General features: G+C 44.6%; 1 protein-coding gene and 1 long non-coding RNA gene across 4 annotated transcripts in view; one reads left to right on the top strand and one right to left on the bottom strand.

The window, feature by feature from the left end:
* LOC117223690 (uncharacterized) overlaps positions 1-400 on the top strand; it is a 14035-nt gene extending 13635 nt beyond the window's left edge. Inside the window, exon 7 of one of the 2 annotated variants that reach the window (XR_013033200.1) lies at positions 148-400. This is a non-coding gene — a long non-coding RNA (uncharacterized LOC117223690). Of the gene's footprint in view, positions 1-137 lie in introns of both variants that reach the window. The other variant, XR_013033198.1, reaches the window with a different exon arrangement.
* On the bottom strand, positions 401-13520 carry LOC117223682 (uncharacterized). 2 transcript variants are annotated; one of them, XM_033476087.2, is made up of 30 exons: positions 13193-13520; positions 12478-12633; positions 12237-12420; positions 12050-12140; positions 11773-11968; positions 11293-11634; positions 10519-10665; positions 10301-10456; positions 10053-10193; positions 9877-9989; positions 8815-8998; positions 8301-8570; positions 8117-8232; positions 7868-8057; positions 7488-7808; positions 7187-7431; positions 5830-6450; positions 4704-4966; positions 4343-4637; positions 4190-4277; positions 3900-4111; positions 3690-3830; positions 3087-3284; positions 2828-3024; positions 2442-2548; positions 2160-2374; positions 1953-2078; positions 1741-1895; positions 1530-1665; positions 401-1469 (listed from the first exon to the last, which is right to left on the bottom strand). In XM_033476087.2, exons 1-30 carry the CDS (start codon positions 13392-13394, stop codon positions 1395-1397), a joined length of 5883 nt encoding a protein of 1960 aa, XP_033331978.2. In that variant the 5' UTR covers positions 13395-13520; the 3' UTR covers positions 401-1394. The 2 variants fall into 2 exon arrangements, with proteins under 2 accessions (XP_033331978.2, XP_033331979.2); XM_033476088.2 differs by lacking the exons at positions 12237-12420; positions 12478-12633; positions 13193-13520 and having other exon boundaries at positions 11773-11963; positions 12050-12124.

Genomic DNA, 13520 nt, shown 5'->3' with positions numbered 1-13520 from the left:
TCTTTAAAGAACATCGTCAACTTGCACCTTGGGTGCTGCTTATAGAGCTTTCAATGTTTTCGTATTTTTTAATTACTTCGTCACAAGAATTTTTAACGTTGAGAATGTTAATTGTTCCTTAACTGTTCCTTTGCGAGATTACCGTAGAAGATCGAAGGTTCGAACGGAAATGGAGCGCATTGGAAATTCGAACGAGATCTTCCGGGTTCTTCCCGCCGATGAGCCTGGTACCAAAATGGAGTCCGGAGTGAGTACCAGATCAGTGTTACTCTGAATTGGACGTGCACATGTGTCTGTAAATTAGTGTCTGTGGTCGTACGTCGTAATTCCACGGCGTAAGCGGCTTATGGTTTATTTCAGACGCGTGTTGTATATTAAATAATAATCTACAATCCCACGATTTAGTTTCATCATTTGTATTAAGAATGTATAAATAATATTTGAGGTTGTCGACCGACGAGATACAACATTCGATCCAGGATAATTCGCGTTCTCGAAGTTCCGAGGATTTAAATAATAATAAAACAATTTCAGCACAACTATTTCCCGCCGTTTCCGCGCGGCGTGCTTCGAGATCTCGCCTCCGCCATTTTCGATTCTCGCGCGCCCTTAGCGCTGGGTGTTCGAATTCAAATTTCATCAGGCGGGTGGACAATTATCTATAATTGCAACGGAAAACTTTAGCCTCTGACTGTATAATTTAGTTGTCTCTGAAACTATCGCTTAATTATAATTGAAAATAACACTTAGCAATCTTGAAAAATAAAACTTAGTTATTTCTGAAAATAAAACCTGGCTATCTTTAGAAAAACACAGTCCTCTCGGAAAATGAAACTTGGAACTCCGCGACGATAAATCTCGAGCGAGGATGATCGCTGCGAGAGAAAAAAAAATTGAATAATTCATTCGAGAACCTAACAATTAGCTTATGGTTGTACCGCATTGTGGACGATCGCGTTCACATTGAGATCGATGCTGGTACGTCGAAGCGAAACTTTTATGCTCCTGTTAGCCGTTATTACGATCAGTTAACGAGGCCGAAGACGTCGGTTATGCGATCCATAGACGTCTAACGTAAGCGCAGCGCGTCGGTAGGTGGGGGTAGGGATGATCGGCGTGCAGCGAGGTCATTGCTGCATATGATTATGATAAATCGCGATGTCGCCCGTGGGAAATGAAAGTCGTTTGCCTTGCGCAGGTGGAAAGCAAGGGAAAAACAAGGGGGAGGGGGAAACCGCGAGTTTCGTGTTGTTAATTACGTAACGGTATAATTGATCGGTCGAACGACCCACATATTAGGAAAACCGGTCCGAGTTCGTTGAATTCGATCGAATCAAGTTGCTGGGCGGACCGAATGATCGATGACGATTGCGTCGCCACTTAGCGGGATCCGTTCAAGTGAAGTTCGCATAGGTTTCGAAGTATTTGAGGAATGTGATCGCCGCGTCGTACAGGTACTCCATTTGCTCCTAAAAAGAACATCGTTAAATACAAGATAGTTCGATCGCGATATTAATAGCCGCGCTTACCAGACTCTGGACGAAACCATGATTGGATCGCCTAACCGAGCGAATGGCCAGGCAAACATCGCACTCCCGTTCCACTGCCATTCTCTCTAACAGTACACTTAAGGCTAGATAGAGCCCGCAACCAGTTGTAGCATCGCTGGAAACGCCTTTCGTGTAATAATCTGTACACCGGATTTTGTATTAAAGTCGACGGCGAGGTATGCATACTTACTGGCAGAGGATGGCGGTGGGCCCGTCCCCTCTGGCAATTGTCTCTGTGGCTTGCCACATTGTCATCAATGCAATCGTCGACGGTGGCTCTTGATACCTGCCAGCTTTCCATTCCGTCGAACTCACTATCGTCACTTGTTGCTCCGTAACCGGCTTCTGCGGCCGAGGAAAGATCAGAACGCTCGGCGTTACGAGACTGGCTTAGCTACTTACCAGCGTGTTGTCGACCAGTGTTAGCTTCTGCGACGAATAATAATTAGAGGCGATCGTTTTCTTCGTCTTGATGTTTATATATGGCACCGGCGTGAAGTCCGGGCTCGGAACGAGCGGGCAACATGTCTGAAATATGATCCATCGTGAGCTAATTGGAATCGTCGGCGGTCGAAATGGCGAAAGATCGTGGTTTGTAAATGATCTGACCGGGTCTTCCGGGTCGGGTGGTTGCAATGAAACTATCAACTCGATTTTATACTCGGCAACCATCCTCCAGAAATCACCGAGCGTATCCGGCAATGGCAATTGCGTGGCTATGTACTGATCCCGCATTTTAACGCCGTCCACGAACACCGCGGATATGTAATCGCTGTCCTCGTCGGTCGCCGGGTTCCTCTTCAGGTACACTCTGCCCATTTTCTCTGCAAAGGGACCACTATCGTCAACGTATCGTCAGGGCTGGGAATCCGGTTAGAAATCATTGCGAACCTGATGCTAATTCCGAGTATCTGTTCTTGGCGAGATTACGTTCCGACAGAGTTATTTTGCTGGCGGCTGGCCTGAGAGCTTCGTCTTGCCAGATTGCCTTTTCTAGACTGCGAATCAGCTTTTGCTTTAGGCCAGCATTAAGTCTCCGATTGGGAAACAGGGGTTAGTACCGATTCTCATAAATTAGATTTATCGGAATTTAACGCTAAACCTACCGAGCACCAACACTGGATATTTTGTATAATTAATTGATAATTCAATTAAATGGAGATCTGGATTACAAATTACAATGTAATTGATTTACTACGTAATTATAATTACTTGAATAATTCAGTTGTAATTCCGCGCAACTATGAGATTAAGAAAGCGAAATCTGCATCTGTTACCTCTTCTGCTGAATGTCCAGTCCTTTCTTCAGCTCGTCGATCTTCATGGGCAAGGATTGATCGCAGGCCAGGGACGTAGAAATCGAGAGCAGGCACTCGAGCAGGGTCAAATGAGCTAGCAGGTACTGTTGCTTCGTGTCCACCATGTTGGCCCTTTGGTTCCTGAGAGCCACAGTCTCGGCAAACACGTCGACCACCTGAAATTCCCAATTTTGTTATAATATTGTATACTCGAGGCTATTTTCCGGGCATCCTTTACCCCCTCTGCGGCAGCTCTTCGCAGGCATATGTCGCAGAGAATTATGGTTCCAGTTCTGCCTACTCCTGCGCTGCAGTGGATCACAGCTGGACCATTTCCGGGTGACGTTGCCAACAGTTTCTTCATGTAAGACACCACCGAGTGCGTGGACAGTGGCACCCCGTGATCAGGCCATGCAGTATAGTGCAGATGCTTGATCTAGTTAGGAAGCAATAAATTTATTTATTTATTATACAGTAAAAAAAACCATTAATATACGGTAGACCCTTTCTACAGGATATTTCAATTCGTTAGCAACAATAGCGACAGGATAGACATATTTGCAGGCAGTGTTACAACATTTAAAGCGAGTCTTTATAAACTACCTAATTTACTGATCCTGTTATTGTAAAAATCGGTGTTCAACTGTGCACATGTATAAATAGATTAAATTAAGGTTAAATTAAATTAAATATAGAAAAACATCTCTGCTTAGTTGCAATAGAGAAGAAAATGTACAGAAAAGAAACGAAAGAAATGTAATTATTAATAGAATTTCTTCGCGTTCTAACTAATGTACATCGCATAATTAATCATTCCCGGGTCATCTTAGGGACTTTTTACCTTCCGGGTCTCTTGTCCTCGAGTCAGGTGCAACGTGCGGAACGTGTAATCGGCGTAGACGGTGTGTTTAGCGTTGAACACGACCAGCTCCCCGTACTTCTTCTTCTTCCCGATTTCTGGCCAGTATTGCTCGCACTTCGTCTATCAAATTCGATCGATTGGTTCGTCGGTTCCGTAGAATACCATCAATTGTTCGACAGAGGCACGTACCTTTTCGGACTCGATCACGTTCGTGAGCATGCAAATGATCAGGCTCTCCTCTTGCCAGATCATCCGCCAGAAATCGTTCACCGTGATCGGCTTCGGTCCCTGCGTCGCTATGTAACAATTAGCCTTCTTGTATCCATTGATGTAATTCGCGTTGATGTAATCCGAGTACGGATCGTCCGGCAGCTTCTCCAGGACGACTCTGTTCTCGTCGTCTGGAATTCACAAACAGCTTGTCAATGATCCATCGGGCTCTTGAAATCATTCGGAGGATCGAGCAGGCTGGTACGCACAGGCGATGAGGTTGCCGTATCGATTCTTCGGCTTGTTCTGCGGCAGCTTGCCATAGTCCCACGGCTTGGTCTGGCCCCTGGGCAGCGGCTTCCGAAAAAGAGCAGCTCAGTCTATAGTGAAAGCAGTTCGCAAAATAATTTGACAAGGCTTACGTTGTACTGATTGTCCAAGAGGCCCGACTCGATGGCTTGCTTCACGTAATCCTCGAAGTCCTTCACTTTCACCAGGGAGCTGCTGTTATTCTCCTTCTGATTAGTGTCTTCGGAGTTAACGAGCACTACAGAGTCGCCGTATACCGAGGTGACGCTCTTCGGACTCGGCTCTGCAGGCGTGAAACACGTGGTGGTTACAATCGGGTCCGATTTAATTGGTTCCTTCTTCTTGAGGCTCGCCGTATTTGTAGTCAGGCACATCTCATCTTGCTCAATCACATCCGTCGCCGGCTTCCTGCGCAAGAAAATTCAGAGTTCGCGATCGTAAGCCGTGAGATCATCTCGCGAAGAACTGCTTTACCTTCGATAGAGATAGAAAACCGCGATTGTGAAGATAAGACTGACGAAGATAGGGATAAGCCAGCCCATGTCGAATCCCTTCGAGGCCCCGGGCATTTGCACTGGCACCGGTTTCGCGAATATAATATCGTCGCCACTGAACTTGGTGTTCAGGGAAACCTCGATCACGTAAGACTCCCCTTGCTGCAGGGAGCAGTTGATCGCATCGTCGCGATACTTTTCGCCGCCGACCGTGAACGTTTGTTTCCCAGCGAACTTGTCCGACTGTTTAAAAGAGAGTCTCGCTGCAGTACATTCTCTCAAACTGTCCCTTGGCTTGTAAAGGAAAATGGAGAATTTCGGAAGAGCAGATGCGATTATTCGATTATTTATTATAGTCGCCGATTGTCGACAAGTGTAAAAACGAGCCGCTCGAATAATCGTATCCCCTCTTCCGAAATTATCAACGTTGTGTCAAATGCACAAACTGTGGGACAATTTGAGAGAATTTACTGCACCTTGTGGTAAAATCTCGGATTCCGGACAGATACCAAAAATCTCGAAAATGAATTCTACTAGTCTCAGTAACTGGTCCAAAATATTGCTATGGACCTAGGTGGACCAGTTACTGAGACTAGTGGAATTGGTTTCCTGGATTTTCAGATCTGTCCCGAAAATGAATTCCACTAGTCTCAGTAACTGGTCCAAAATTTTGCTATCCACCTAGGGGGACCAGTTACTGAGACTAGTGGAATTCATTTTCCGGATTTTTGGGATCTGTCCGGAAATCCATCCTACTAGTCTCAGTAACTGGTCCCCCTAGGTGGATAGCAAAATTTTGGACCAGTTACTGAGACTAGTAGAATTCATTTTCGGGATTTTTGTGGGATTGATTTTCGGACAGATGACAAAAATCCCGACTGACGCGAGGCGGCCCAGGCAACCAGCGTACGAAGCCCAGTTCCGCTCATTGGCTCGGTCGCCTCGCGCCAGCCGATCTCGCCTCTCATTGGTCACTGTTTTTCGTTAATAACTCGTTAACGGTGCCTCGGAGAAAATTTTTGTAAAGGAAGAAGTTGCTTCAAATGACCTGAGGAACCCGCCACTTTCGGATTGCGAGACATTTTTGGGACACCCTGTATACTTACGGGAAACGAGGCGGCCCACCACACTGGCCCATAGCATTTGATGCGCGTCTTTTCGCAGAAGATGCGAGCAGCCTCCGCGTTATCGTTACAAACTCGCGAGTTCGTATCGTTGCGAAGAACGACCACGTTTATCGTGCTGTCCCTCGTGTCGTTCAAAACCGCAGGGATCTGCAGCAGTACAATGGAACTCTCGTTGCGGATCTGTACAGTCGGCTCGCTCTCGAACTCGATCGCCGAAGGAGTTTCCACAGAATCGAGCTTCTCCATGCCTATTGTACCCTGTATCGTCTCGGCGAAAATGGTGATTTCGTAGACGGACGATGGCATTAGGTTCAATCGATGATTGTACTGAATCTCGTACTCCTTTACCGGATACTCGCTCTCGAAGCTGGCCAACTGCGTACTCGTTCGGAGCCTCGTCGACGTTCGTCGCACACTTAGGACGAACTGCCGAAGGCGTTGAACTGTCAGCCAAGGGTGGGACCAGGTCGCGAGCACGACTCCATGACGGAGAGCCTCGAGTCGGTAGACTTTAGGTGCGGTAGGACGAACCACATCATAGTCCACCAGGAGGGTTTTTGCGTCGCTTTCCTCCTTCACGCCCTCGTTCACGGCTGACACCTTTAAATAGCTCTATCATTTATCAACTGGTTGGGCACTAGAGTCGGTCGCTGTGGCATAACCAATTACTGTGCCTCTCGTTTTTCTTCGGGCGTAATTAACTTCGCATTTATCGAATAGGACGTATTAAATCTTTTTGTTAAGAAATAAACGAGATGTGAGAGAATACAAATATTGTGCCTTTCGATTGTCTGCGGGCGTAATAAAGGCGTATTAAATGTTTTTTTTATATTAAGAAATAAACGAAAGAATAAAAATATTGTGCCTTCCGTTTGTCTTCGGGCATAATTGACTTCACGTTCATCGAATAAGATATATTAAAGTTTTTTATTTCTTCATTTCGTTAATCTTCGTATAAAAAAATATAGTATAACTCATTCGATGAGTGTAAAGTTAATTATGTCCGAAAAGAAATGGAAGGCGCATTTTTCTCGTTCTTTTACCGGCTACCGTGTTATTAACCCTTTGCACTCGAGTGGTGGCTCTGAGGCACCGCTAAAATTGTTACACCACGTTCCACGGTAATTTTTATACTATCAAAGCTTACATATAAAAAGAATTGTTTAAAGTCTGACTGTTGTATGAGTCACAAAACTCGATTTCATACGCACGAAATGCACTTTGTCATATAAAATGGGAATAGTTGATTGAAATTTACAGTTAAAATGGTTTCGACTGCAAAGGGTTAATATAGTAACCAGATCTCGTACCTCACCGGAAGGTTAGAGGGACGCACCTGAATCTCGGCTTGTATTTCAGATACGTTGATCGTCGCGCAGATGAAGTGCGGCCACAAAGGGCAACGGGCTGTCGCGTTTATATCCGTTCGGCCATTGTAGAACTTTACAATGTAATACTGCAGCTTCCCGTTGAGGGGTGGCTTGGGCTGTTTCCATCTTATGTTGAACTGGGTGCTAGGTGGGTCGTTTTTGGTTAGTTCGTTGATCTCGTACGCCTCCAGCATCTGCACCGGCGGCGGAGCTGCTCAATGAAAGTCTCGGTTATTAGGTTTAACGAAACTTGCCACCTTCTGGTACCTTTCGCTGGCGTGGTGAAATTTATCTTCCGATAGGCGTCTTCGTTGTGCTGGCCGCTCTTCTTTCGGATCACGTAGATTCTCGCTTCGTACGTCTCCGCGCCGTAAAGTTTCCCGGTCAAATCGAGCACGTAGGAGTTGGTAGTGTTGGAGTCATTGCTAGTGTTCTCCGTGATGCTCCAGTTCGCCACCGCTTCGCTGATACCCTTCAGGATCACTCTGGCCGCCAAATTGCCGGTGATCGTGGTGCAGTCTCTCGGCCGATTCCACTTCAGCACGAATCCTTTCATGCTGACGTCGTCGAACGTCTCGGTCGGTTTCTCTGGACCGATAATGCATCGATTACTCAATGACTTGTTGTCTAATTTGATAGTCGATTACCAGCTTCGTTGGTCTTGAACTGATGCTCTTGCTCGCTGCCGCACGACGTGGTGCAGGCTGAGATTTTTGCAACGTGCACGGCGTACGGTGGCAGATCGTAGACTGGCACGGCGTTGTCGGTGGCGAACAGTGTCACGTTTTTCGTCGGAGGCGTTATGCCAAGATCGTTGCAGCCGATATATTTGACGGTCTGAAAATTGCGATTCGATTAGGATCACGGTCGGTTCTTTACCGAGCGATCTTCGTTACCTCCACGTTGACCTTGTACTCCCTTAGGACCCCGTTGTAAGTCAGAGGAGGGTCCCACGTTAAAATAACGATGTCCGGCGTCACTTTGCTGTTGATGTTCCTCACCTGTGACGGTGCTGCCGACGCGAACAACACCTTCAAGCATCTTCTCGTTAATTATATATAAACGCATGTTTCTATTTACCTGCTTCGAGAGTCACGACTTCTTGCCGAAAGTACTCTATTCGTTGCTTCTTTTGTTCTCCGGTGATCTTGATCAGGTAGCTAGTGTACGGTTTCAGATCGAGAAATTCGTGCGGCAGGCTGCCGAGAGATCCATCGTAGATTTCGTCACCTGCCCTGCTGTCCTCCAACGTGAAATTGTACCAGCCGGCCGGGCAGGAGATCGGCGTCCGTTCTTTCCACTTCAGTATCAAGCTAGTGCTCTTCGATTCCACCTCGAAGCTTCTGCTCGCTGAAACGTCAATCTCGCTTTGACAATGATTCGAGATCGTAATGGCTTAGACTAAGGTTCTTTATGTAAAATAAAAGTTGCTGCATCGATCTTTAAGGAAGCGACGTTAAATGGACGCTCGTTCTTGCACTTGACCATCTTTTATACGGTCGCGATAGCGTAACAGCGTACTTAAAGTTCTCTTATGTCATCGTTTTGTAGTTTAACAACTCGGTATAAAATCAGCGGCATAGTAATGGCTTACGGTCGCAGGGTGTCGTGAAGTTCTCCCATTCGCCCAGGATAATCGGAAAGTCGCTCGGCGACAAATTGACACGAATACGGTACGAGTAACCAGCGTGCAAGGCGCCGCTGCTGCCGGTCAAATTGGTGCCGTTGTTCGATGCTTGAGCGTTTACGTCGATGTATTGGTCGACGTTTCTTTCTTCCTAGCGAACACAGGAAGATTATTTGTATAGGTTTTTACGAAATACTATGTATTTATTAAATGAAAGTGAAAACAGGATGAGTAGAATTCAAAACAAAACTGCATAGGCTATCTTAAAACAACTTTAATTATTTCCATCTTAGCGGGTCACATGTGTCCAAGCGATATTTTCTGATTGCCGGAAGGATGGCACGTTATTTTGCACTAATCTAATGTGTCTGTCTGTATACTACTATTTTTCATCAGTAATAATGATGATCAATAGTATAGCGACATGCCGGATAGCTTTTATTTCGAAGCGATTTGCGACTGCAAAGTCACAATGGCACAAATTTAGTTTTTTAAATATTATATTATACTATACATTTAATATAAAATATAATATTAAATATTATATCATATTATACTATACATATAATATTAAATATAATATTAAATATTATATCATATTATACTATACGTATAATATTAAATATAATATTAAATACAATATTAAATATTATATCATATTATACTGTACATATAATATTAAATATAATATTAAATATTATATCATATTATACTATACGTATAATATTAAATATAATATTAAATACAATATATTAAATATTATATCATATTATACTGTACATATAATATTAAATATAATATCAAATATTATATCATATTATACTATACTATGTATATAATATTAAATATAATGTTAAATATTATATAGATACATTAACTATTTTTCGTATTGACATAACCCGCTAGAACTTCGATTATCCGAATTAAAAATTGATAGCTCAATTCTTTTTATTATTAATTATTGATACAACAGAATTGTAACTACCTACTTCTACTGTACCACGTTTACGCACAGTGCACACTGCTTACCTGTAACTGGAAGTCGAAGTGCACCTGTTGATACTCTTTCTTCAGCGGTATACTAACGCCAACTGCCGTGCTGTTGAGAAAATGGATCTTCGGCGACGGAGGTGGATCGATACCTGCGGAGAACAAGTCGTTTATTATTCCTCGGATCACCTGCGAACGTTGGTTCACCTTATTACCTGTTTGACAAAACGGCGGGATTTTGTATCCCATTGAATTGTCGCAACCCTTCGCGCACTCCCCGGTTCGAAAACTGCAGCTGCCCTTGCACGAGCCGCAAGTATGATCGCAATTGCGCCCGTAGTGCTCCTCGTCGCAAGCTGCGAAACAAAATCTGTTAACCAGAGTAGAACAGTAATTATCATTCGATCGGCGCTGAAATAATTGCAGTTCTCATCCTGATAATGTTCGCTGCAGGAATTGCTACTTTTTTCGCAACGGGATCCGATGATTCCGTGGTTACAAGCGCATCCCTCTTCCCCGCAGACGATGACGTCCTTGCAACTCTCATCGAGTTCTAACTCATTGGTGCAGCTGATAGAGCAGTGCGGGCCCACTTTGTCGCTTGGGCAATCTAGATCATCTGTCAAGAAAGGATAGGATTTGAATCGGCAATAGGATTGGCAGTTTCAATGAAATTATTACCGAAATCCAAGTCGGCTTCGACGGAATCCAAAGTGTACACGACGGTATGCTCGTTGTAAAAAAGTTTCTGACAGGAGCTGCTCTGCCAAACATAAGGATACGCGGAAGTATCCACTGAACCTTTTATGCTTTCCATTCGTATGGAACCTGTGCAAACATCCCGATCAATTTCTTATCCGACAAAGAGGTATAGGGACCTTCGAAAAAATGACATAACCTCGACATTTCTTTTTACATTTTCTCAGAGAATATAGTTTCAAATGAAATGATGTTTTTTCTCAAACTGGACTACGTTGCGAAGCAGTCAACGCCAGAAATTTTAACTTTCGTTAACCGAACAAATTTGTAAATTAGCTTGAAACATGTACGAGCTGTTACAGCTTCCTCCCCTTAGCCTGCGAGCCCTTAACCGATTGACTGCCACGCAAATTTAGCGCATCTTGCACTGGGTGCCACGGTTTTATTTGAAAGAAAAAAAAAAAAAAAAAAAAAAAAAACATGAAGTTTTACAAAATATAATAATATTAAGTTACTGATATAATATTGCAATGACATTTACAGTATTTTTTAATTGATAGTCAATATGTATACTCTACACTATATACATTTTTCATTCATCCTTTCTAATAGTTCCTAACTCGAATAGCCATTTGTAGCCAATCTAAACTTGCAGCACCCACTGCGAGATATCTCGTAGCTGGCAGTTTTGGTACAGACGCTTACTACGAGATATCTCGTAGTTGGCAGTCAATGGGTTAAAACTAATCTTCGCACCTGCTGGTGGACACGAGCGAACGTTCGCCACTGCCCATAAAGGGTTCTGCGACTTTTGTCTGAGACTGGTGAACATTTTCAGTTTGACCGACGAGTGGTCGGAGGAAAACGTCTTGTTGACCCTCACGTATTGCCACGTGGGGAGACCGTGAACGCTAGCAGCTCCCGTGATCAATTCTAATTCCTGCTGGATCGCTCCCGTAGAAGTGTTCACCAGCGACAAATCCAGCCTGCAGTCTGCGCACAATCCAACTGCCATTTCCATGCAGAAGTTGCTAGTGGTTATAGCCAGCTCGGGACTAACCAGTTCTGCGTTGTTCGCAGTCGTGTGAAGGAAATTGTCTGAAATAGACCTGCACGGTGAGACGGATTTCCTCATTGACGTGGTCGCAATGAAATACAGAGAGAGAGAGAGAGAGAGAGAGAGAGAGACAAAGATAGCAAGGAAATACGATTTTTCGATAGATCGTCGAAGCTCACACGAGTGAAGTCGAATCAGCGTCTCCGATGCGCCCCACAGGAACAGAATGAAATCGTTATTCTTTGCGTCCGATTGATATTCGGCGTCTTCGAACGTCAGGATCATCCTGTTGCTGTCGTAAACCGTAATGTTCTTCGTGCTCTGGTCCCAAGTCATGACGAACGTCTTCCACTCGAGCGGGTTAAGTGGTCTGTGCTGTTTCACAGGTGACAATTCGCGATTAGAGACTGATAGATCAAGGCGTCGCGTCGCGTTCGAATGAGTCAATGAAATTACATCGTGAGACGATCTTAACGCATTGCAGGTCGAATCCTTCGAGTATTTGGACGGTTCTGGCACGCCTTTCGCGCATTTTCGAATCGCGGACCTGTCGTCAAAGATTCAGGGCTTTAGAACTGTTCAAAGATACTTGCCAGGGCTTCCGCAACGAATGTTTTCCCAATGATCGAAAAATAATACTGACTTCTTGTTGCTCCATCCACCAATGACTATCCAATAGCAACTATCCTTGAGATGTTGGTTGCTCGCACAGATTAGCAAGTAGACATCCTTCGGTCCCCTAATGGAGACTGCGAACGCTTCCTTACCGTTTAACTTGCGAATCTGACGATAGCCGTTCGAATCTTTCGCGTCGTACTCGTAGAATCCTACGAAACGTAAACTTTGAGTCCTTCGCACGCGTTCGTCGATCTGCTAAATCGAACCTTCCCATCGAGAATCGAACACCGGCCCCATGAGCGTCTTGTCGCTGTACGTCAGATTCCAGTCCGTGATGGTCCAGGATGTGGTGCAATCTTTCATGACGTTCAACTTGCAGTCCACAAAATTCTTTTCCGGCGACTCGTTCGGGTTTCGGAAAGCTGGAATTTTTGTATACGGTAGAACCCCGTTTATACGAACCTGTCGGGAGACAAGATAGCTCGCATAATCGAGCGGTCCGTATAATCGGATTCCGCTTGTTTCCCGGCACTGACTATGATTTTTCGTTCATTTAATTGGAGAGACACGTTCGTATAAGGGAATGCAGTTCAGGAATTCATATAAACGGGTTTCCACGGTGCTGTTGTCCACGAAAATTAGAAAGCGCAGTTGCGCGGTCGATGAAATTGAAGCAGAACTCTCGACTGATTTTATTGCTCCAATATAAATTGGCAGGAATAAGGAAGCGTCGGCTATCCTGATCGTTAGGCCGCGGATCTTACGTATCCCTGGCAAGAATGACCGAGACAAATACAAAACCGTGAAGACGTTAGACGAATTTTGAGGATATCTTTGTACTCTATGTAACTTCTTGAAGTGACTAAAAGAGGAAAGACATTTTCAGCAGACTTACGTTTCTTACGATTAACTTGGACGATTTCGATATTGCATAAAAAACCGCGGACTTCTCATAGGAGGTTCTCCATTGGTCGAACTTACCATTGCTGGTGTCGCTGGAAAGCGTCCTCGCGGACAAATCAAGGTTCCATGTCAGGGCCGCGCCGTCGTCGTCCGAAACACAGATCAATTTTCTTTTATTCCAGCTCCGTATGGGATCATTTTCATTTCTTCTGAGGACAGCCAACCTTCCAGAAACGACATAGAACTGCACCGCGAGAAGCAGCACCTCTATCACGCTCATCGTCCGATCAAAAAGAACAATCGTATTCCACTATCACTGAGCACGGCCGACTCGGTTTTTCCTTGCACGAAGCAACATCTTTTTAATCGCAAAGAGTTAGATACTTTGTTGTGCCGCATATCGCGG

The sequence above is a fragment of the Megalopta genalis genome, chromosome 4, assembly GCF_051020955.1.
Source record: "Megalopta genalis isolate 19385.01 chromosome 4, iyMegGena1_principal, whole genome shotgun sequence".
NCBI lineage: Eukaryota > Metazoa > Arthropoda > Insecta > Hymenoptera > Halictidae > Megalopta > Megalopta genalis.
The sequence above is the reverse complement of the archived record's forward strand: the minus strand, read 5'-3'. Positions and strand labels throughout refer to the sequence as shown.